The sequence below is a fragment of the Salvelinus namaycush genome, chromosome 8 (genome assembly GCF_016432855.1).
Source record: "Salvelinus namaycush isolate Seneca chromosome 8, SaNama_1.0, whole genome shotgun sequence".
Lineage (NCBI taxonomy): Eukaryota > Metazoa > Chordata > Actinopteri > Salmoniformes > Salmonidae > Salvelinus > Salvelinus namaycush.
In genome coordinates this window covers 36,383,769-36,409,997 of record NC_052314.1, presented here as the reverse complement: position 1 = coordinate 36,409,997, position 26,229 = coordinate 36,383,769, and the positions used below count along the sequence as shown (strand labels likewise).

General features: G+C 40.9%; 1 protein-coding gene across 1 annotated transcript; it reads left to right on the top strand.

Annotated features, from left to right (window-relative positions):
* Nucleotides 1-7,074: 7,074 nt before the first annotated feature.
* LOC120052110 (podocan-like) lies at nt 7,075-25,553 on the top strand. Its single transcript, XM_038998960.1, has 11 exons — nt 7,075-7,371; nt 7,676-7,769; nt 13,672-13,736; nt 15,460-15,569; nt 15,925-16,081; nt 18,886-19,001; nt 20,085-20,298; nt 20,612-20,816; nt 22,549-22,787; nt 22,946-23,094; nt 25,367-25,553. The coding sequence occupies exons 1-11, from the start codon at nt 7,075-7,077 to the stop codon at nt 25,551-25,553; spliced, it is 1,833 nt and encodes a 610-aa protein (XP_038854888.1).
* The last annotated feature ends 676 nt before the right edge of the window (nt 25,554-26,229 follow it).

Here is a 26,229-nt window from a genome sequence, read left to right as displayed (position 1 = left end):
ATAGGCATGAAGGATAGGAGGTAGACTCATAGATAGCGGGAAATACAGAGGTGAAAGTTGCAGATCCCAATTACTGGAGGCCATACATAGTCTGGAGTCTGCAGCTCTACCACTAACCATTCTTTTTTCCCCTTGAAAATATTTTAGATTTGTTATATATTTTCCTTTATTATTTTCCCCTAACCCTACCACCGCTCGCTCCCCTAATTGGAGTAAACTAATGGACAACAACACTTAGGCTTCTACTTCCAGATTATACATACTATATACATTTTACGGACAGTATATTTTACATTAGTTATAATTTGTTTATTTTTAGTCCCATCCTTCAGCTATCCTCAACCCCTCCCATCTATCTCTGAAGACCATTGAGTTTTGATTTCTATTTGCCATATATTTTTCAACTTTGATGTTTCACAAAAGTTCTGAACCTTTCTATTCTCATAGCTTCTACAGATTGTAAATTAAAGATAAACATTTTCAGAATTAACTCCAGGTAAATGTTGCATTTCTTGAGCCAGTCCTGAACCTGCGACCACAAAACGGTCTACATATGGTCAGTACCAAAACAAACGATTTAATGATTCTGTCTCTTCACAGCAAAATATGCAAAGCTGGGATGGTTGTATGCCCTAAATATATATACACTACTGTTCAAAAGTTTGGGGTCACATAGCTTTTCTTTCAAAAAGAAGGACATTTCTATTTTTTTGTCCATTAAAATAACATAAAATTGATCAGAAATACAGTGTAGACATTGCTAGTGTTGTAAATTACTATTGTACCTGGAAATTGCAAGTTTTTTATGGAATATCTACAGTCCTGAGACCGTGCATGTGGAGTGAGCATGGAGAGATATCACGTTCAAACTCCTCTCATGCTGCTGGTGTATTGGTTGGAAAATGGAGAGGACAGAATGGATTGTACAGAATGGTGGTGGAGGCTCAGGTGAGAGATTTGTTTGCTTGGGAAAATCAGATTATTCCCCAGATATTGAAATCAGGACATTATCAAGGGCCATCCAGTTTCACAGGCATGAGTTACATATGTGCCTTTCTGCGGATGAACTGTAACGCTATCTGAAGAAGAAAATGAAGATGCCAGAAAAATGAGTGCCGGGAAGAAGAGGGGTGGTCAACTGCCCGTAAATTTATTTAGGTTTGCCCTAAACTTTATTTGGGGTATCCGGTTGATTGTGGGGGTCTGCATACTGAGAAATGTATTGTAATTTAGACAGACAGACTTGGGAAAATATACACTACCTTTAAAAGTTTGGGGTCACTTAGAAAGGTCCTTGTTTTCAAAATACATTTTTTGTCCATTAAAATAACATAAAATTGATCAGAAATACAGTGTAGACATTGTTAATGTTGTAAATGACTATTGTAGCTGGAAACGGCAGATTTTTAATGGAATATCTACATAGGCGTACAGAGGCCCATTATCAGCAATCATCACTCCTGTGTTCCAATGGCACGTTGTGTTAGCTAATCCAAGTTTATAATTTTAAAAGGCTAATTGATCATTAGAAAACCATTTTGCAATTATGTTAGCACAACTGAAAACTGTTGTGCTGATTAAAGCAATAAAACTGTCTTTTAGACTATTTGAGTATCTGGAGCATCACATTTGTGGGTTCGATTACAGGCTCAAAATGGCTAGAAACAAAGACCTTTCTTCTGAAACTCATGTCTGTTCTTGTTCTGAGAAATTAAGGCTATTCCATGTTAGAAATTGCCAAGAAACTGAAGATTTAGTACAACGCTGTGGTCAGATTAAGCAGATGCTAAACTACAGGACTGTTTTGCTAGCAGACTGGAATATGTTCCGGGATTCTTCCAATGGCATTGAGGAGTACACATCAGTCACTGACTTCATCAATAAGTGAATCGATGATGTCGTCACCACAGTGACTGTACGTACATACACCAACCAGAAGCCATGGATTACAGGCAACATCCGCACTGAGCTAAAAGGTGGAGTTATCACTCTTAAGGAGCGGAACTCTAACCCGGAAGCTGATAAGAAATCCCGCTATGCCCTCCGATAAAGCATCAATACAGGACTAAGGTCGAATCCTACTACACAGGCTCCAACGCTCGTCGGAAGTGGCATGGCTTCCAAACTATTACAGACCACAAAGGGAAGCACAGCCACGAGCTGCTCAGTGACACAAGCCTACCAGACGAGCTAAATTACTTCTATGCTTGCTTCGAGGCAAGTAACACTGAAATATGCATGAGAGCATCAGTTTTTCTGGACGACTGTTTGATCGCGCTCTCCGCAGCACTACAAGGCCGTAGTGCCAGACGGATTACCAGGACGTGTACTCTGAGCATGTGCTGACCAACTGGTGAGTGTCTTCACTGACATTTTCAACCTCTCTCTGTCTGAGTCTGTAATACCAACATGTTTCAAGCAGACCACCATAGTCCATGTGCTTAAGAACACTAAGGTAACCTGCCTAAATGACTATCGACCTGTATCACTCACGTCTGTAGCCATGAAGTGCTTTGAAAGGCTGGTCATGGCTCACATCAACACCATTATCCCAGAAACCTTAGACCCATTCCAATTTGCATACCGCCCAAACAGATCCACAGACGATGCAATCTTTATTGCACTCCACACTGCCCTTTCACACCTGGACAAAAGGAACACCTATGTGAGAATGCTATTCATTGACTACAGCTCAGCGTTCAACACCATAGTGCCCTCAAAGCTCATCACTAAGCTAAGGACCCTGGGACTAAACACCTCTCTGCAAACTGGATCCTGGACTTCCTGACGGGCCGCCCCCAGGTGGTAAGGGTAGGTAACAACACATCCGCCACATCGGCGTCCACATCACCAACAAACTAACATGGTCCAAATACACCAAGACAGTCGTGAAGAGGGCACGACAAAACCTATTCCCCCTCAGAAGACTGAAAATATTTGGCATGGGTCCTCAGATCCTCAAAAGGTTCTACAGCTGCACCATCAAGAGCACCCTGACGGGTTGCATCACTGCCTGGTATGGCAACTGCTCGGCCTACGACCGCAAGTCACTATAGAGGGTAGTGCGTATGGCCCAGTACATCACTGGGGCCAAGCTTCCTGCCATCCAGGACCTCTATACCAGGCGGTGTCAGAGGAAGGCCCTAAAAATTGTCAAAGACTCCAGCCACCCTAGTCATAGACTGATCTCTCTGCTACCGCACGGCAAGCGTTACCAGAGCCCAAGTCTAGGTCCAAGACGCTTCTAAACAGCTTCTACCCCCAAGCCATAAGACCCCTGAACATCTATTCAGATGGTCACCCGGACTATTCGCACTGCTACTCTCTGTTAATTATCTATGCATCTCTGTCTTTTCTTCACGCAAATGATGGGGATTTGGGCCCATTCCCGAGAAACCAGTTTATCCTTCGCGGATACAGTCCTTAGCCATGGTATATTGGCAATATACCACAAACCCTGAGGTATCTTATTGCTATTGTAAACTGGTTACCAATGTAATTATTATATTGTTAAAATTCCATAGGTCATATTATTGTGTTAATTCACAAGTTGAATCAGGTATGCTAGCTCTGGAAAATCTGGGGTCCCTGAGGAGAGGTTTACAAACCACTGATTAGGTATCAGTTCTCAATTGACATAAGACATACGTGAGTCTTTCACATGACACAATCATTGACCATAGTCATAGTTCACATTTAATAGCATAACACAACAGATTACATAAACTGGAATGTTACTCTCACTCACGGTTGAAAAAATAGAACTGTGCACCAACCACTCCCCAAAATATTCAAATGAGCCGCTGCCCCAACTTTTTAATTATCACTAAAGGCCATGGTATTTTTTTTCTTGCAATATTGCGGAGAAATGTTGCGAGCAATAGTTGCTGCAACAATTTTACATTTGAAAATGAGCAACCTTTTATTATCTGGGGTATCTTGATCGGCAGTGCCACATAGTGGGCAATTTTTAGGAATCCTCCAAACAGAGCCCAGATATTGGTCATGTGATCAGTCTGCTCTTCCAAAATATTTTGGAAGAAATGGCGATCGTTTTTGAGCTCAAGCGAGAGAAAATCAACTCCATGTTAGAGTAAAATGTTGGCCATTCATGTCTCATATGTTGCTTATTTTATCATGATATGTTAATACATACATACTGTGTTCAGTTTCAAGTTGATATATGAAGTCTATTATTCAAGTCCATGTTGCTCATTGCGCATCAGTGCTCCAGCGTCTCATACCAAACTCCTATGCAATATTGCCCCCAAAAATTACCAATGTATCATGGCCCTAAAAGAGCCAATAACCCTTTTGTGAACTGCAAAGAACCATTGAAGGGCTCAAAGGGGTTATTTGAGTCATTATGGTTCCACATAGAACCATCATCTTTCCCAAAGAACCTTTGAGGAACCCTCCTTTCTTAGTGTGTACTGTATCGTTTAAAAAAAATCCTGATTTAATTATCTAATATTATGAGAGCCTTGCCTTCAAATGGGACATAATTCAGCCAGAATATCCTCTGAGAAGTGTCAGAGGGAATATGGAAAGACAGGCCTGCTGATGGTGGAATTAACATAATTTGTGATACAAAGAAATGTCTACCGAAAGAAGATAGCATAGCATCTGATGGTAGGTATAGGCTGCTTCTCAAATGGCACCCTATTCTCTAATATACAGTAGGTCCCAATGGGCCCTGATAAAAAGTAGTGCACTATATGGAATAGGGTGCCATACGGGACGTACACACAGACTAGAGAGGGACCTTATGCAGAACGTGTGTGCTATTATGACACATCCTGTCTGTCGCCGTTTTTTGGAAGACTCTTGTTTCCTGTCTATATGAAATGTCATCTTCAAAACATATATCATTTTAAGACAAGCTGGAATTATATGAGTTCTCTAGAAATACTTAAATGCTAATGCTGATAAGTTTATAAGCTCATATGATATTGGTTCCCCTTTGGTGGTCAGTTGCAATTTTTCATTCATCTTTAGTAAAGCTTTTCTTTCTTTAATCTCAGGCTCTGCAGTTGTTCGACATTATATATTGAGAGGATTTTTAGGCCTTTGAGGGAACAAATTGCTAATAACACAATGGTACTGCCACCCCTGGCTCACTGGTTCATGATAGCTCTCTTTTTGTACTTGGCTCAAAGAAAAACAGGGAATGTATGATTCCGCATCAGCCAAGATACTACATCCAAGATACTTTCGGTCCAAGATAGTCTCACTGTGATACTAATCCATGTTGATTCATGAGCAATATGAAAGTTATCCTTGTTGAATCAGAACGGAAATTTAAAAAGTCCCCTTTTCGTTCTTTCTACAGAACAAACTAATTGCAACATGAAATGGCCTCATTATTATATGGGGATTGGAAAAGACCTGTCTCAGACCATGAAAAAAAGAAAAGTTTAAAAGCAAAGGATTTTGTGCTTTTGGCTGTCCTTCAGCTCACAGATTTTTCTCTTCTATCTTTTCTTCTCCCCTTCTTTCGCTGAACTTTCCCTCTGTCACTCCCACTCTCCTATTACATCTGGTAGGGATCTGTGATCTGAAAGTGACTGTGGAGTTGCTGTGGCTCCTCTCTATCCTGCTATGTGATTGTCTCTGGTTCGACTGGACACCAGACTACCTTTGTCACTGCTAACCTCCCTCCATCAGAGAAGGTAAAGAATGCATGTATTGTATAGATATGCTGTAATTATGTAGGTATCTATATTATATATGTGCTATGTATTGTGGACTGGCTATGTATGAATTGGTAACGTGCCACCAATCATATACCGTTATATTAGAAAAGGACTGTCTGTATATGGACTGAGTGGCAGTGTGCGAATAAGTGAATAATAGTAAGCTGTACAGCTGTCCAGATGTGTATGAACTTTTACAGACTCACCTACAACTTGTATAAAAATATATATTTTTGACAGCTTGTGAGTCATTGATTCAATGTTGTTGTGTTTTTTATTTTATTTTTTTGCTTTAACGAGTCCTTTAGGTAGGTGTGAGAACATGATATCTGTTTATGAGTAGTATTATGCATGTGGGGTTGAATATGCTCCATTTGTTACAGTCGTGGTGTCTGGTACGTGTGTGGAGATATACTCAGGATCACATGTGTAGGTTTGCATGGTTTTTAATTGTATTTATTTTATCTGACGTGAACATAGACACTTGGCTGGTGTTCAGACACACACACTGTGAGGCTCCGGGGTCTGGCACACACAGGCTCTTGGCTGGTGGTGTGGTAGCGACACACACACACACACACACACACACACACACACACACACACACACACACACACACACACACACACACACACACACACACACACACACACACACACACAGTGCCTGTTTGGAACTTTCTACTGACTGGCCATAGGACCAAAACACTTTCTCTACTGGGACACTTTTTGCCTGCTGGGAGAATAACATCACCATTACAATGCTTTTATTGTTAAAAAACAACAACATACTTTGTACATTTTTCACTCGACAAAAATAGAAACAAAAATGGAAAATAGAAAGAAGTTACAGTATAGAGAGCCCATATAATCGTCACAATAAATGAGAGAATGGATTTTTTAAAATACGCCAAAATAGGAACATAATGTCTATCACTAAACATTTTCAACACAAAAGCAGACGGTTTAATCTTGTCCCAGACAATACACGTTTTGTCCTCGTTAGCCTGCTGTTTCGCCAGGAGGCCTGCTGTTCTGACAATGTAACCAACTTTTCTTTTTTACACACACTCTTTTTTTAAATCTCATGTCCTATGAGCCACCTATTCTATATACACACATACACTTTTATGTTTGGTCATCTATTTTTCTGTCTCAATAGCACTTGCCTCTTTAGAACCATTGCTTGAAATCCTCTGTAAAGCTGTAAAAGAAAATAGGAAATATTTTTCCTTGGTTACTGATTATAGTTAAAAAAAAAATATATATATATCCATTCATTGATTTATCACACTGTTATATAGACCCATCTGATCATTGGTGCTTCTGGGCAGCTGAGGTATCTGAGGTAGCTTGACCACCAGGCACGACCAGCAGACATGGCCAGCCCCAGGAGGTCTCTCTTTCAGGGCCTGAGTGTGCTGCTCCTGGCCTGGGCTCTGGTACACTGCCAGCCCCCTCTGGAGCCCCAGAATGAAGAGGAGAAGGAGAAAGAACCCATGGAGGAGACAGAGCCAGAGATAGAGACCTTTACAGTCCCGGCTGTAGTGAAGGCCGAGCCAGTTGTATGTCCAGGGGAATGTACCTGTACAGAGGGAGCGGTGGACTGTGCTGGGGTTGACCTCATGGACTTTCCTAGTGAGCTGCCTGAGAGCACACGCATTCTCTCGCTGCAGGTGGGTCACACACACCCAACACAACACCCACATTCTCTCCCTACAGTTGGGTCTCAGACATCCATTAGATACATCAGTCAGAATTGACAGACACTCCAAATACCTGATAGATCTTGTTACAGGTGGGTCACACACACCTAAAACCCGATAGATCTTTCTTCATAGGACTGATTTAAGGTTTAAAGCACATAAGTGAGGGCTGGACATGTCCAGGGTAGGAGTACATTTCTCTAAGTCAATCAAAAATGAATGAATGAAGCGTTGCTGTTCTGCCAATAATACTTTTGCCTCCTCTTCGTCTCAGAACAACCAGATAGAGGTAGTAACCATTGAGGACCTGACACGTCTGCAGCAGCTGGAAACACTAAACCTACAAAACAACTGTCTGACCACACAAGGTAAAAACCAGACAGAGACTTAGAGAGAGCTAAGTAAACCAGACAGAAACTGAGAGAGACAGACATTTCATCTGAAAATAGCCAAGGGAGAAAGTGACAGACAGACAAACATTAGTCTGACCACGCAAGGTAAACCAGACAGAGGGACATAGAGAGAGAGAGAGAATCAAACGAAAATAACAAAGGACTTAAGGGGACAGAGATCTGAAAGTAGCTAGGGGAGATGCAGACAGACATTTAGTATGGTTGGAAGTTGTTCAATTTGTTGACGACAAACTGTGGGAGCTCTGTTAGTGTCTGTTAGTGTCCTGTTCTCTCTGGGATTCACTGTCTAGGTCCATGTCGAATCGGAGCCTCCAGCTATTTTACTGGTTTGTTTGTTTATTCTAAACCCCATTTAGCTTTTGCAGAAGCAGCAGCTACTCTTCCTGAGGTCCACAAAAAACACAAAACATTGATACACTGATAGACAAGGACAGTCACACAATTTTTAAATAAAACGATATATAAACAACACAACAAAAAATAATAAAAACAATACAACAAAATAATTGTGTGCATTAAAGTGTGCCTGTGTGTTCGTGTGTCTCCTCACAGTCCACGCATATTCAACAGCGTTTAAGAAATATATTACCTTCAACAGTATTATCTTGTGATCAAGCCATCAATGTTTTGTGATTATTGGTGTCGTGAAAATGCTAGCTAACGGGTTAGCAATTAGCATGTTTGAAATTTCAGTGGAAATACAACTACTATCAGCTTTTTGATAAGCGGTTTAGCAAAGAAAATATGACCCGTATTATCGGCATACGGTCTCCAGTTATTGGCCACCATACTATTTTGTTCAATTACAAGATATATCAGTTTAATTTTGTTTTAAAAAAGAGACCCCAACCTCGTATCTGAAGTGTTTACTAGATAGTTGGCTAGTTTGCTAGCCTTCCAGTGAAAAAAATAAATACTTGCCTGAAATCTGTTAGCTATATTTCTGAGGTAAAAAATTGGATATTAAATGAAGTATGGTCTGTTGCGCAGTCGAATTTTCCAATATACAGTGTCCCACAAAATGTGTATATATAGTACATGTATATATATTACTTAAGTAACATAAATTGAAATGAAAATTGGTGGGCAGCTAGCTAGAAGGGTGTCTTCAGTCGCAAAACTTACTGTTATTTTCCAGCCCATTTAAATGTTGAACTCGAGGTGATTTAATCCTCTAACCGCTAGAGAGTGTCCGAAGTTAGGGGGTGTCCAATGTTGGGGGGAAATTAGCTACCATAAAACTCATATCATATACAGTGTCAACGTTTATGATCACTATGTTTGATGTACAGTTACAAGATGACATGCCGTCATACCCTTAGTTGTTCTGAACAGAATGAGTTTATGTTTGTCTATTGTAAAGAGAATTTTCTGCTGCACACGCACCTGAATGCACTCATGACTCTTTTCTATGCCCACCAAAATGATCTGTTTCCCTGAATTGCATTGTCAAAGCCTAACAGTGTAATATCGTATTTTATAATTTATACTTTACAACTCATGTTGGCAATAGAACAGGCTTTCAAATTATACCCACCAGACCCAGATTGTGATTTATAATGGACATTTTTGGATTGTGTAAACAACAGTAATTGTGTGAGGGCGGTGATTCAGGGTTGTATTTCAAACAAAACAACTACTATTGAGTTTGCTCTAGTTCCTCAACGGCACAGATAGGAGAGCTCAAAAAAGCTCCTTGTAATTGAAGACTCTTCTTTGAGTCATAAAAGTGCATTGAAATTACTTAGGAACTGTCCACACTTTGGATAAGTATGCGGCCACTTGGAGACACCAGTTAGTCTTCTAACTCAAATCCTTATGTTGCACCTACCACACATTTTTCAAGAATATTCTTATCATGTTACTGAATGTATCCAGAGTATTTTCAGATTTGGTTATCAACAAATGCAGCGAAAAGTACAGTTAATTTAAAATTCACAGAAAATCAACAGTGTAATGTTTGGATTCGGTCTTGTCAGGTGAATTGTTGTGTCTTCACCTTTGGTCTAATACTTTTCCTATAATCTCGAAACTGTTCCCTTTCAATTGTTATTATGCATATGCTTTTCATATTTCTTCTGATAGAAACATTTACATTTAGCCCTATCCATAGGCTAATTCCCATGAGTGTAAAGGGTTAAGGAAATACAGGCTGGCACCACATTACTACAAGACAAAACAGCTCGCTCAATCAAGCAGGATGGTCTTGTAAGTATAAAAGCAAAGCTTGCTTTCATGTAAGTCTATATATGAGTAGCTGTGGCCAGTACACCACCACCTGCTGCTCAGCTGATTGGTTGACATACTGTAAATTGAGAAATGTTATGACTAAACTTAACAAAAAGAAGAAGAAATTATATTTTCAAACAAAGATAAATGACATAAAACACTATGGGAAAAGTCTTTGGAGTACTGTAGCTTAAATTATATCATGGGAAGAAAACCCAATTAATCTCCATCGTTCATTGAAGTTGATGGGTAATTTATAACAAAAGCTTTCGATATTGCCAATCATTTCAGTTATCATTTTACTAGTAAAGTGGAAAGACTCAGAAGGGAAATTACAACATTGAACAATAATAATGAAATAATGAAAGAGAAGGATTGCTGTTTTGAATTAGGTCAAGTTAGTGTGGGCGAGAAGGAAAAACAATTGTTATCCGTCAATAATGATGAGCCTAAAATAGTAAAGCACCCTTTGCTGGTTCTAACAGCCGCCCAATCAGTTTGCTGCCTGTTCTTAGTAAACTGATGGAGAGAATTGTGTTTGACCAAATACAATGCTATTTTTCAGAAAACAAGTTAACTACTGACTTTCAACATGCGTATGGAGAAGGACACTCAACTTGTACTGCACTGACTCAGATTACTGATGATTGGTTAAAATACATGGACAATAAGATGATAGTTGGAGCTGTATTGTTAGATTTCAGTGCAGCCTTTAATGTTATTGATAATACATTGTTATTGAAAATACTCACTAGCTATGGCTTTACATCACCTGCCGTCACATGGTTGGAGAGTTATTTATCCAATAGAACCCAGAGAGTGTTCTTCAATGGAAGCTTCTCTAACATCAGATATGTACAGTGCGGTGTCCCTCAGGGAAGTTGCCTTGGGCCGTTACTCTTCTCTATTTTTACAAATAATTTGCCACTGGTCTTACACGAAGCCAGAATGACTATGTATGCGGATGATTCCACACTCTACATGTCCGCACCCAAAGCCAGTGAGCTCAATGAAATTCTAAATAAGGAGTTACAGTCAGTTTCAGAATGGTTGGTTAATAATAAACTGGTCTTAAATACATCTAAAGCTTAAAGCATTGGATTTGGTTTATGACATTCTCTAAGACCTACACCTCAACAGGAGTTATACATAAAGGGTGTGACCATTGAGCAAGTTGAGGAAAGTAAACTCCTAGGTATAACATTGGATTGACGAGCGATTAACTGGTTCTCCTGGTTTTTATTAGAATTATTACTGTATCAAAAATAACATGAATTCCCTTCCATCTCCAATTACACAAATGGTCAAATTACATTTAAACTGATTAAAAAACAAACACACAGACACGCACACACACGCACACACAGACACTCTAACACACACAACATTTTTGTTGTTTTATTGTTTGTATAATTTTTTTGTTGCATTATTTGTATATTGTTGTATTTAAAATGTGTGTGACCACATTTTGTCTATTATTGTATCAGTGTTTTGTGTTTTTTTGTGGACCCCAGGAAGATTAGCTGCTGTAAAAGCTAATGGGAATCCAAATAAACAAATAAGTCAGTGCATTCAACTAATGTAGATAAACAACCACATGTAAAAAGTACATGGCCAATTGCAACCATCAAAGGTCACCAGATTATTGCCAGCTGATCTCTCGTTAAACCACCAATAAAAAAGCTTGAAAGGGTAGTGGAATGGGATTAGTGTGGTGTGTGAAGAATCCAATACTTTAACTTGTATGTGGTTAAAGTATTAATAAATCACATTATTGTGGGAACACCTCCTCTAAGAGTATGAATTAGACTGTTTGAGTTTGAAGTTCGAATGCTAAGCAACCTGTCAACACATTGTTTGAAGTACAATAGACCAACATAGCTACTGTAGTAGGTCAAAGCTTTGTGCTGGAAAGCCTTGGTGGAGCATGAGTGGAGTAGGCATTGTGGTGCTCTTGTGAATTTCTTTTATTTTTGCAAGTAAGGTACTTAATTGTTAACCAGGAATAATTTGATATTGATATGAAAATGGATGCATTAGGCCTGCTTTGGGCCTACTTCACCGGCTCTGACACTCTTCGGATGTGGCAGGGCTTGCAAACTATTACTGACTACAAAGGGAAGCCCAGCCGCGAGCTGCCCAGTGACATGAGCCTACCAGACAAGCTAAATTACTTCTATGCGCGCTTTAAGGCAAGCAAAAACACTGAAGCATGCATGAGAGCACCACCTGTTCAGGAAGACTGTGTGATCACGTTCTCCACAGCCCGATGTGAGTAAGACCTTTAAACAGCTCAACATTCACAACGCAACAGGGCCAGACGGATTACCAGGACGTGTACTCAGAGCATGCGCTGGCAAGTGTCTTCAATTACATTTTCATCCTGTCCCTGACGGAGTCTGTAATAAATACATATTTCAAGCAGACCACCATAGTACCTGTGTCCAAGAACGCCAAGGTAACCTGCCTAAATTATTGCTGACCCATAGCACTCATGTCTGTAGCCATGAAGTGCTTTGAAAGGCTGGTCATGGCTCACATCAACACCATCATCCCAGAAACCCTAGATCCACTCCAATCGCATACCGCCCCACAGTGTGGCCAAGCATGACTCAAACACCATCATTAAGTTTGCCGACGACACAACGGTGGTAGGCTTGATCAACGACAATGATGAGACAGCCTATAGGGAGAAGGTCAGAGACCTGGCAGGGTGGTGCCAGGAGAACAACCTCTCCCTCAACGTGATCAAGACAATGGAGCTGATCGTGGACTACAGGAAAGGAGGGCCAAGTACGCACCCATTAACATCGACGGGGCTGTAGTGGAGCAGGACGAGAGCTTCAAGTTCCTTGGTGTTCACATCACCAACAATCTATCATGGTCCAAACACACCAAGACAGTCGTAAAGAGGGCACGACAACACCTATTCCCCCTCAGGAGACTGAAAAGATTTCGCATGGGACCTCAGGTCATCAAAAAGTTCTACAGCTGCACCATCAAGAACATCCTGACATATTGGTGTGGCTGGCTACCGGGTTAAGCAAGCAGTGTATCAAGAAGCTGTGCGGTTTAGCAGGGTTGTGTTTCGGAAGACGCATGGCTCTCGACATTCGCCTCTACCGAGTCCGTAAGGGAGTTGCAGCAATGGGAAAAGACTGCAACTACCGATTGGATATCACAAAATTGGGGAGAAAAAGGTGGTTAAGGGCTTGTAAGTAAGCATTTCACGGTACTACACCTGTTGTATTCAGCGCATGTGACAAATGAAATTGGATTTGATTTATTAATCTGGCGAAGAGACTGCCCACCACTGGGCACAGACGTCAATTCTAAATCTATTCCACGTAGGTTCAACGTAATTTCATTGAAATGACGTGGAAACAACATTGATTCAACCAGTGTGTGGGCTCTAGTTCTTCTAGATCCACTCCATTAATAATGTATACCTAATTAAAATGATGATTATCGTATCTGTTTTATTTTCTCTTATATGCTGTCCAGGTCTATTCACTAAAACAAATCAGTCTGATCTTTATTTTCTGTGTTGTATATGTTTTTAGGCTGAATAACATTTTCCATGTTCTATTTTTCTTGTGTGTCTGTGTGTGTTTGTGTGTGTATTCAGGCCTTGAAGATGAAGGATTTACAGTGCTGGAACAACTAAGTTACTTGTACTTGGCCAATAACAAGGTGATTAATTCTAAACACAGCCGTAAACATAGACCTTACACATTCAACAAATCAACACATCACTATTCTTCCGTCATTGCGACATAACTTGAACCAGGGGAATATGGTTCCATGTAAACATTCTTCAGGTCATGTTTTCACTTGTGGTAGTCATTAATATATAATCAGGTCTCCCAGGAGTGAGTAGCGTACAGTATAGTGTGCTGTGGTCATTAAAAGTACTGCTCGGTCATCATGGAGCTCTCTGAAACCATCTTCACACCTTTATTTGGTTCTACTCCTATTTTTAAAAATTTAAAAACATGATGGATGGTCTTAAGGTTGTAATGACTCAGGCTAAAGCCATAACACAGTGTCTCTCTTCAAAGAGTAATTGTTTTCTGAACTAAACTGCAAAATAACCAAATGACTGAAAGAAGTCAAAGAACCATCAGAAAATGTAACTTATTTTGTCTTGACCATTCACCCTCTGAATGGCATACATACATGTATGTATGCCATTCAGAGGGTGAATGGTCAAGACAAAATATTTAAGTGCCTTTGAACGGGGTATGGTAGTAGGTGCTAGCCGCACTGGTTTGAGTGTGTCAAGAACTGCAACATGGCTGGGTTTTTCATGCTCAACAGCTTCCCGTGTGTATAGAATGGTCCACTAACAAAATCAATGGGGGCCCCGGTCTGTAATTCAACCATGATTACTACAGTTTTAGATAGCTGGCTGCTAGACAAACTTACCAGTCAACATGGGCTAATTTAGTGACTGTCAGTGACTGACATAACAAAAGAAAAACTGCTGATGCACAACCAAATTTTTCAAATTGCACCTTGTGTATTCTACTATTGTAACTCTCAACAGTACGTTGAGACCCTGACTTTTGTATTTTGTTGTTCTAGAATTAACATTTTCCCTCTCCTTCCCTACTTGGATCTTCAACCTTGGATCTCTTATTCTTAGTGTGTCCAAGTACAATTCTGCGTGAAATTTATATTATTTTCTATTCTATTTTGTTATGATGCTGTATCCTTGCCAGCCGTGCTGCTGTTGCCAGCAGGATAGGTGGCAGACAGTGAACCAAGCTTCAAAGACACCCGTGTTACTTTAATCCATAAACCATGTTGAAAAGGGGACAGATAGAGTATAATGCTATGTAACGCTACACTCTTAGAAAAAAAGGTGCTATCTAGAACCTAAAAGGGTTTTTATGAGAACCCTTTGAAGAACACTTGTTGGTTCCAGGTAGAACCCTTTTGGTTCCAAGTAGAGCCATTTTGGGTTAAATGTAGAACCTTTTCCACAGAGGTTATATCTGGAACCAAAATGGTTCTACCTGGAACCAAAAAGAGTTGATCTTGGAACCAAAAAGGGTTCTCCTATGGGGGCAGCCAAATAACCCTTTTGAAACCAAGAGTGTCAAGTTAAGCTCGCTACCACTGTAGTAGTTTCTCCTATTTCTCCTGTCATAGCCATTTCAAGCAATGCAGAAACTCCCTCTTGGCATAATTTGGGAGGGAAACAGTTATGAAATGTACTGAAGTGTTCATTTGTTTTGACTCATCCGTCAATGTTCCAAGGTCAATTGAGGATGATTGTCTGTGTGGCGTAAATTACCCCTCACTGCCTGCACATACAGGTCATTTTGTGGTCAGTACAACAGGAGAAAACAAAAGAAGAGAGTAACATAATATCTCTCTCTCTCTTTCCCTCTGTTTTTATCCCTCCCAGCTCACCACAGCACCCAAACACCTGCCTCCCTCACTGGTCAGTGCTGATTTCGCTGCTAATTTGCTCACGAAGATCTACCCGTACACATTTGGTCAGAAGCCAGGACTGAAGTAAGCAGTGTGTGTGTGTGTGTGTGTGTGTGTGTGTGTGTGTGTGTGTGTGTGTGTGTGTGTGTGTGTGTGTGTGTGTGTGTGTGTGTGTGTGTGTGTGTGTGTGTGTGTGTGTGTGTGTGTGTGTGTGTGTGTGTGTGTGTGTGTGTGTGTGGGTGGGCAGGTAGGTAGTTGGTTGGGCATAGGAGGATTACATTTTCACAGTGGAAAGGTCTTATGTTGCTGTAGGTGTTATTTTGCATTTAATTACTTTGCTTCATTCATAAAAAAACAAATCACCCATCGCTTATCTTTCCCCTTGGCTCCACTCCAGACCACTAATTTCATGCATTCCCTCATGTTCTAACCACCCCAGGTCAGTGTATCTCCATGACAACAAGCTGACAGATGCAGGGCTACCTGAGAACATGTTTAACGGTTCTGACAGCCTGGAGGTTCTCATCTTGTCCAGTAACTTCCTTCGCTACGTCCCTAGGAGCCTGCCCTCTGCCATCTACCGCCTCCATCTGAAGGTGAGCTTGTGAAATCAAGTTGAGTAGCTACAGCCCTCACACAATAACAACCTATCCTGAGAGCTCACTCCCCATTCATACGGCCAAGTTGGTCTCTGTTTATAAACTGTCTAGATATTCCCAAGTACTCTAATATCTAACAAATGCATAAATAAACTTGATTTATATACAGGGTTGGGTAGGTTACTTTCTAAATGTAATCAATTACAGTTACTAGTTACCTGTCAAATTGTAATCAGTATTAACTTTTGGATTACTTTCAGTTACTTTTAGATTACTTTTCTCTTAGCCTTTAAAAGCCATTATAAAAAGACTAAAAGGAATATGACCAATTGAACGACATCTATTGAAGGAATAATCTATGTTATAGTTTATGCAGCTGGCCATCAATGGATGTTGCATTTGACTTCATGCATTGGTTCTGTGTGGGGGGGGGGGGTCATACTAAGCTAACGTATGGAATTGTTTTAAGATGGTCATACCATAGGTCATTAATAAATGGCAAAACAGACAGTCAAAAACAAAATTGTGAGGAATAAGATTTTGAAGTGTCTGTCCTATATCTAGGAGGTATAAGAAAGCTCAGGAAATAGTTCGTTTTTTAGATAGCCCTTGATCTTCAAGCATAGGACTTGGAAGTATAGATTAGCCAAATTGTTTTACCTGAGCATTACCCAAAAACCAAGGATGTTTTAGCCTACTCTGTTGTTTATGATTATGTTGTCGTGGAGGACTAATTGGGCTCATTGCTTCGAGTTGAAAAAGAAATGCTGCTCTCATGGAATGGCATGCTTTAAGAACCACCAAAAAGTATTATTTGCAAGTAAAAAAATGTATGCCATATGCTGGATTTGCTATAGGCCTATTGTTTACGTTTTGTTGGCGACAATTTGATATCGCGATAATTTGCAGCTGTTTAAAGGGCGAATCCAGTTGAAACAATAGCAAAGCGGTCACCGCACCTCTGTTTGGCAAAAAACTGAGAGATGGGCCTTGAGAAATGTAACCACTCTCAGATTAATAGACAGAGCTATGGATGCAAGGACTGACCATCCATGATATCAACATTTTTTTTAAACCATGTTTTGAGTCTATGCAGTGTTTGTTTACATTGTACATTGGAGAAAAACAAGCTTATATTTTGGGTTCTCATGGGGTGTGACAGTTGAACTAATCTCATGAGGCATTTATAAGTTATATTCTTCAAGAATCAGTGGGTACAGTATATATTATTAATTTATAAATCCAAAAATGGATGTAGCAACTACAGATTGCCCCTTTTTAAGTTTATCAAAAGTACAGAAGTTTGAGCATGGTGATGGCCAATGTTACCTATTGGATTTTTTTTTTATTCGCACAAATTAGATTGAGCAATAAAAGCCCCACTCGTGGTCTTCTTAAATTAAACTTGCTTTTGACAGTGTGTTGCACAATACCACAGAGTAGTTTAGAAGGTAACTCCCTCAAACTTTTATACCTGAGGCTGGGATCTGAACTATGCAGTTGTTGCAAGAGCACATTTTTCACTGGTCGCAAAAACAATGATTGATAGGCATCTTAAACTTCTTCAATTAAACTATTATTCAGTTAAAATACTCATGCAGTGCTGTGAAAAAGAATTTGCCCTTTTTCGAATTTTCTCTACCTTTACATATCTTTGAATTTTTGAATGTTATCAGATCTTCAACCAAAACCTAATATTAGATAAAGGGAACCTGAGTGAACAAATAACACAACAATCACATACTTATTTCATTCATTTTATAAACAAAGTTATGCAACACCCAATGCCCATTGTGTGAAAAAGTAATTGCGCCCTTACACTCAATAATTGGTTGTGCCACCTTTTGCTGCAATGACTCCAACGAGACACTTCCTGTAGTTATTGATTAGTCTCTCACGTCGCTGTGGAGGAATTCTGGCCCACTCTTCCGTGCAAAACTGCTTTAACTCAGCCCTTCAAGTCTTGCCACAATATCTCAATTGGGATTAGGTCTGGACTTTAACCAGGTATTGAGTGTAAGGGGGCAATTACTTTTGGTGTTTCATTTTTTTGTTATTTGTAAACTCAGGTTCCCTTTATCTAATAATAGGTTTTGGTTGAAGATCTGATAACATTCAGCAAAAATAGAGAAAAGGGGGCAAATACTTTTTCACGGCACTGTATACATTTGTGAACAGCCCTCCACAACAACCACAATCCGTAAGGTGCCACGAGCTAAATGAGAGAGCAGCTCTATGATTCACATCAATGCGCTATGTAGATATCAATAATAAGTGATATCCATATCGCCCATAGGTTGCACCACTTCTGTCGTCCATACCGTCAACTTTATTCAAGTTGGACAATCTTTAGATGCCGACAGCAGTCGCACCATTGCAAGACATGGCTTGGGCTGTAGCCTACCCAAAAGCCCATTCCGGCTCTTTTTCCGCAATTCATCAAACACATTTGGTGTGTCATCATAGTGGTCTCTGACTTGTGGTGACTCTCTCAGGCGGAACAAACTTAAACGTGCGCCTTTTTTCAATGCTGATTTGAATGTCATTGAGAAAACAGAACGGTGTAAACTCTTTGTTTTTAGCAAACATGCTTTCTGAATTTAAAAGTAATCCTAGAAGTAAGAATACATTTTTTCAAAAGTATCTGCAATATTTTTGCTGGTAACATAACAGGTTAGTTACTGTTTTTAAAAAATGTTAATCCATTACATGTAACGGATTACATGCAATCCATTACTCCCTATCTGTGATACTGATATGTGATGCTTGATTGTGTGTCTGTGCTTCTTCTTGGTTAACAGAGTAACAAGCTGGAGAAGATCCCGTCAGGGGTTTTTGATACCCTGACCCGACTCAGAGAGCTCTACCTGCAGAACAACTTGCTCAGCAACGAAGGCATGGACAATGAGACCTTCAGGTAATGTAGTAGTACTCTAGTAGTATTCTAGTAATAGCTGTAGTACTATTTTAATAGTACTGTAATAGCATTTCGCTACACTCACAATACCATCTGCTAACCATATGTATGTGACCAATACAATTTGATTTGATTTAGTACAGCATGGATGATAAGACCTTTAGGTACTGGAGGACCTGTTACTATCAATTTGTAGTATAATAAGACACACTAACAAATAAAACACACTCAACAGAGAGCCATTCAGTCCAGCTGTCTTCTTCTCTTCTTCCTCTTCTTCAAAGTTGATTCGACATATCTGAGGCCACATGTTTACATTAAAACCAAGGGTATTGATTCAAAACAAAGACCTATACTGTAGACTTTACAACACAGGCAAATATAAGGCATGGACAATGAGACCTTCACGTACTGTAGTAGGAAGAGTGTGTCGGGTGTTCTTGAATACTCCACAAACAATTAATTGGATCTTATAACCAATGTTTTAGTCAATAGATAAGACCTTCACCAGGGTTCTTTTTTAAAATATACTTTAGCTGCGAACTACAAACTACTCTCTTTTTATTGTAGGACACTCAGACACACAAACACGCTCGACAGAGTCATTCAGTCACTCCACCTGAGTGCAGTTGATTCGATATATCCAAGGTTGAACACTATCACTGTTGCCCATTATGTGTCAATGGTTATTACAGAGTGCATCAATTCAAAACAAAGACCTATAGACTTGACAACACGGCAAACTCTGAGAAGGTACATAACGGAATGGTGAGTTGAGTGTCCACTTGTTACTTTCGATGTATGAATATTGATCTCATGATCAGTTCAGCGAGAGAATGTGAGAGAATAAAGTGGTGTGAGTGAGTGAGAGAGAGAGAAAGAGAGAGAAGAGAAAGTGAGAAGCCAGTGGTGAGAGATTAGGTTGAACTGGTACATTCTGAGAAAATGTCAAAATGGGAGAGAAACGTGAGATTTGTCTATTCATGTGAAGATAAGATGACGCTTAAAGATAAAGTGATGACCTAACCTCACCTCTCCTGTATCAAATATAATGTCACCCTCTCCTCTCCTCTCCTCTCTCAGCCAGTTGACCAGTCTGGAGTATCTGGACCTGTCCAACAACAACCTGAGTGTGGTTCCTCAGGGTCTGCCCCGGAGTCTGATATTGCTACACCTGGAGAGGAACAGTATCCGCAGTATCCCTGGCAATGCTCTCACAGCCTGTCGTAACCTTGAGTACCTACTGCTGCACAACAACCAACTACACTCCCACTCCATACACCATGCTGCATTCCAGGTAGGTGCTGCAGGATACTTGGGATACTTCAATCTTATATAGAGGGCTATAGGACATACTGCAGATAGTTGAATCACCACAGGTGTATATGGCTCGAAGGACCATGAAAAATATTCTAAATATAAAGCCTGATCTGACTGCTAGTTCGGTCAGGTTGAACCGCCACAGAGAGTTGGGCACAATTGTTTTGATGTTATGATTATGGTAATCTTTTTGTCTGTTAAATGAGCAATGAGAAATCTTAAATGTGCTATGAAATGCCATTAGAATTACATGAAAATGTTCACATAAAGACTTTTTCTCTTCCCCCCAGGGCCTGAAGAAGCTACACACCCTCCACATGTACAACAACCAGCTGGAGCGTGTCCCCAGGGCTCTGCCCCGCCGAGCCAAGACTCTCATGCTGCTTCACAACACTATCAACGTGATTGAACGCAACGACTTGGTCTTTCTCTATTCCCTGACCGAGCTGAACCTCAGTTACAACCGCCTCACCAGCCCCAAGCTACACAGAGAAGGTAGACTGGACCACATATGGAGTATATGGAAATGTTTTGTTGTATTGTGTTTTGTTGTATTGTGTTGTACTTTGCTCTGCTGTCATCTACATGAATACTGTACATCTACAGTAGAACTATATGTGGTGTCACGCTGGTATGAATGATTCGGGAGACAGGCACAGGAATGCATCATTTAAAAAAAAAGTTCTTACCCAAATTACAGCGTGCTGTGTAAAGGCACAGGTACGAAGACCAAACAAACACTATACAAACACAGGGTAGAAACCCAAAACAAAAGAGTGAGGAGTACCTCGAATAAATAACACAAGCGCCCAATGATTAACCAACGGGACGAGACCCGTAATCATCTGCGCAATCCACAATGGCACGAAAGCCAAAACATACAGCACAGGTACTCACACGCACCAACAGACATTGTAACAATAATGGACAGCACCATGGTGAACAAAGGGCACATGTATACAAATACAATCAGTGGGAATAGGCAATGAAAGTTCCAGAGGGATCCGTGACATGTGGCTCTTCAAATCAAATTTTATTTGTCACATGCAGTGAAATGTTTACTTACAAGCCCTTAACCAACAATGCATTTTTAAGAATAATAAGTGTTCAAGCATTTACTCAAATAAACTGAAGTTTAAAAAAAAGCAAAAAAAGAAAAGAAAATAGAAAAATAACAAATAATTAAAGAGCAACAATAAAATAACTGTAGCGAGGCTATATACAGGGTATTGGTACAGAGTCAATGTGCGGGGTCACAGGTTAGTCGAGGAAATATGTACATGTAGGTAGAGGTAAAGTGACTATGCATAGATAATAAACAGAGAGTAGCAGCAGGGGGACAATGCAAATAGTCTAGGTAGCCATTTGATTAGGTGTTCAGGACTCTTATGGCTTGGGGGTAGAAGCTGTTAAGAAGCCTTTTGGACCTAAACTTGGTGCTCCGGTACCGCTTGCCGTGCGGTAGCAGAGAGAACAGTCTATGACTAGGGTGGCTGGAGTCTTTGACAATGTTTATGGCCTTCCTCTGACACCCCGCCTGGTATAGAGGTCCTGGATGGCAGGAAGCTTGGCCCCAGTGATGTACTGGGCCATACGCACTACCCTCTGTAGGGCCTTCCGGTTAGAGGCTGAGCAGTTGCCATAGCAGCTGGTGATGCAACCAGTCAGGATGCTCTCGATGGTGCAGCTGTAGAACTTTTTGAGGATCTGAGGACCCATGACAAATCTTTTCAGTCTCATGAGGGGGAACACCAAGACAGTCGTGCCTTCTTCACGACTGTCTTGGTGTATTTGGACCATGATAGTTTGTTGGAGATGTGGCTCTTGCACACATATCATGTTTGTGATGAACTGTACAGTACTTCTGTCTATATTTGTTTTATTTAACGAGGCAAGTCAGTTAAGAACAAATTCTTATTTACAATGATGGCCTACCCCAGCCAAACCCTAACCCGGACAACACTGGGCCAATTGTGCACCACCCTATGGGACTCCCAATCACGGCCACTTGTGATACAGCCTGAAATCGAACCAGGGTCTGTAGTGACGCCTCTAGCACTGAGATGCAGTGCCTTAGACCGCTGCGCCATTTGGGCCTGCTGTATGACACAGAAAGAATTTCCTAACGGATACAGTAAAGTTATAACTACATATAACTACAATGTTTTTTGCATCTATTTTTTCTATTTGTACATATTTTAATGAGACCATGTTGATAATCATCCAGCCTTCAGGAAGCTGCGTCTGCTGGTGACCTTGGACCTGTCAGGGAACGCCCTCCACTTCCTGCCCTTGGGCTTGCCCCGCTCCCTGCAGGTCCTCCGGGTGAAGGACAACCAGCTGAACTCCATACCAGAAGGGGCGCTGCAGGGCATGACCAAGCTCAGGGACATCAATCTCAGCCACAACCAGCTTAGACTCAACTCCATCTACCAGGGAGCATGGATGGAGCTCCGCGCTCTGACGGTGAGACTGGGTGGGGGGGTAACACAAGTAACACCTACAGGTTTTCTGTGTGATAAGCTGGCTGTTGGCGCTGTCCTTCATTTGTTGGGACTTGTTGGTTAGCACTCTGATGGTGTAAAGTGGGCTTTATAAATACAGTGATTGATGTGTTCCTCCAGACTTTGGACCTGTCCAGTAACCAGCTGTCCCATGTTCCATCTGACCTGCCTGAGTCTCTGGAGTACCTGTACCTGCAGTCCAACCACATCAGCACTGTCCCCGCCACCGCCTTTGACGGCACTCCAAACATCAAGGGCATCTTCCTACGGTGAGAGACTGGACACTAATGAACGAACGCACACTCAGAAACACACACACACACACTGAACTAAACCCATTTCTTGGTTCAAACCCACAGCTCATGTGTGTACTAAATTCAATTGTGAGTACCAATCACTTACAGTACATATATAAACGAATACACTCTCTCAAACCAGTATATACACGCACTCTCACTTATGTTATTATAGAACAGTAATTAAACCATCATTCAACTCCTGCCCCTCCCCATTAACTCCTAGATCCAGCAGAACACTCTCCTGTTCACTGTTCCATTCATGTCTGTAGCATTGTTTCTGAATGAGACATTTCTGGCCTTCTACTCGGCTCCTACCATCACTCCATTCATCCTCTGTTGTGAATGTGTAACAAAGTCCTATTGATTGATACCAAATCTAAGACAGAGCCACCTATCCCATAGTCCACTGAGTCCCAAGCTGCATCCAATGGCACCCAATTTACTATATAGTGCACTACTTTTGACCAGAGCCTTACTGAAATTTAGTGCACTATACAGGGAATAGGGTGTCAATATCTGACAGATATTTGGTTGATAGTTCCCTCTTTATCCTTACTTAAGTTTATTTTCCGTTTGGATCCGACCTACTCTGCTCTGCTGTGCTGTTTGTGTTTGTTTGTGTGTGCGAGCGTACATGAGTGCGTGCGTGTGTGTGTCTATGTGTGCTGCGCTGTGCTGAGGAGACTGTTACGTAACGGATGCAGAGGAGAGAGCTGATGACGGAATAAGTTGTCTTTCTGCTCTACTTCTGCGCTGACTGTACTCATTAAAATCCCTTACACAGATACACTATGTATATTTCCCATCATGTGTTCTTGGATTGTAATTAACTCTCATAATTGTCTGGTTAGGTTATGAAATGTAAATTATTTCAATGAATCAGGTATTTTACAAAGTTAAAGTCATGATTTCCTTTGTGTCGACATTCTTGGCTGTTTTCCTCTCTTGGAAGGGGGACTATATAACAGAACAGAACCCATGGTGATAAAGTTTTAGAGATATTCCCCGCTGTGTCTAGATCTGTTTCTTGGCTTGTTGATGCTCCACTGCTTTTCCTATTAATTAAATTAAGTCAATGATTGGATTTCCAACTGAAACAGCTTGGCTCTGCCAAGTTGTTTTCTCTTAGTTTCCTTCCTCCTGTCCCCTTCTGATCTCTTCTTTGTCTGCAGGGCGGGCTGGGTCCCAACACTCTAAACCAACAAAATCCTTGTCACCTCATTTACTTGTATCCTTTCCTTTTTCTACCACTGATCTGAATATTTACTAGTATATGTAGCTAGGTTAGTATCCGTTTCCATCATATTCAGTTTTTTACTTACATGTAGACTTTTCAGGTCAGTTTGGAAGCATCTAAGACTGTTGGGATGCTGCCCTGAGTTTTTGTCGGTTTGGTTTTGAGGAGTCTAATTGATGCTTTATCGGATAATGAACTTTACAGATCCTGACCCCATCCAGCCCACTCTGTCTGTCTGGCCTGTTGGTCTCTTCATGCTGTGGGCTCAGCCTCAGCAGCTGCTGCAGTATCACAGCAGTTAGAAACGCTTGTTTTTCCACCAAATCCCTCCACATCTGGGAGCTGCTGGCCTGAGCCAATTACAGCCAATCTGGAATGCTGCATGGCCTCAGTGGAGGAGGGGAGGTGGATTTGTGTGTGAGTGTGTGCACATCTGTTTGAGTCTGTGCATGCATCTGTTTACATTGAGTGTGTGATATAAACGTGTGTGCGTATGTGAGTGTGCCCGCACATGCGTGAGTGTCTGGGTCAGATAGTGAGTGAATTACAAACTAAGATGGGTCGGATTCACTGACACTCAGGACCTCATAGATGAGCCCATCCTGAAGACAGTGGAAAATTGGCTTGATTTGGATAACATGGCCTTATTTCCCCTTGACGCAGTATAGGGAGTATCAGGGTGCTTATTAACTCAATAGAACTTTGAATGGAATGCAAACTGATGAGTCATAGAACGAATAGTATACAGGCACTCTAATTGGCTGCGTTACTGAATCTCAGCGTTTGATATGTGTACAGCACATGTTGTGTTGTTCCTTACAGGACAATATCCATATCGGATTGGGTCTTATAATATGCTGGTTCAGACTCTAAGCACAACATCCTATCAGTTAGCAGCTCTTGCTGTGCTGGTTTTACACATCAAACTCAAGCATCTGCTCAGTCATCATCACATATTGCGAGTCTGTCTACTGACCCCGGCCCTCTGCTCTGTCTCCCTCTCAGGTTCAACCATCTGTTGGCCCACTCTGTGAAGGAGAGCTCCTTCAAACACCTGACCAATCTGCAGGTGCTGGACATCGGCCACTCGAGCCACTCCAACCCCTCCGGAGCCTCCTTCAGACAAGAGGAAGAGGAGGAGGAAGAGATGGAGATGATGGAAGAGGAAGTGGGAGAAGGATTCTCTTCATAAGTTTATCCCATGGAAACACACAGCTTGAATGATCCAAAACCAAATGTTGCAGTTGTTTAGGCTGCAATCCCAAAGTCCAGTTCTTTTGAAAGTACAGAAAACAGTATTTTTTCAATAGGTCAGGCTCAATTCTGAAATGTAAATTGAACTATGAATGGAAGCGCAAAGTGGTATTTTTTCCCATATAGTGGGGAATTGCCGATGCACATATCTCTGGTGCAGGATACCAGATAAAATTATATTTTTGTTTGTTCTATTATTTTTCTCGGCTTTGCTTGTCTATGCAATGACAGATACGGTTGCATTTCTGTGCTTGAGTCTTTGTGTGCATTCCAAATGGCACCCTATTGAGTGCACTACTTTTGACCAGGGCCCATAGGATTCTAGTTGAATGTAATGCCCTATATAGGGAATAGTGTGCCATTTGGGGCAGATACTTTGTCTCACCACCACTTTAGTGGAAGCAGAAAGGAAAAGACAGTCAGATCTGTCATATGTTGATCATACTGTGTGGGTCCCATCTCTGAACTTTACTGTGTGCTAGCTGTGTCACCTTACAAAGAAGATTATGTCAAGATTTGAAGTTTTTGTTTTCAGTTCTGAGCCTGTATTTATACTGTAAAGCATCTCACACTAGGAGTGCTGATCTAAGATTAGGTCCCTCTTATTCATTATG

Excerpts from the sequence above, each read along its gene's own strand:
- LOC120052110 (XM_038998960.1), top strand. The coding sequence starts at position 7,075 with ATGGCCAGCCCCAGGAGGTCTCTCTTTCAGGGCCTGAGTGTGCTGCTC. Across the intron at positions 15,570-15,924 it reads GGTCAGAAGCCAGGACTGAA|GTCAGTGTATCTCCATGACA; the intron begins GTAAGCAGTGTG and ends TAACCACCCCAG. Across the intron at positions 19,002-20,084 it reads ATGGACAATGAGACCTTCAG|CCAGTTGACCAGTCTGGAGT; the intron begins GTAATGTAGTAG and ends CTCCTCTCTCAG.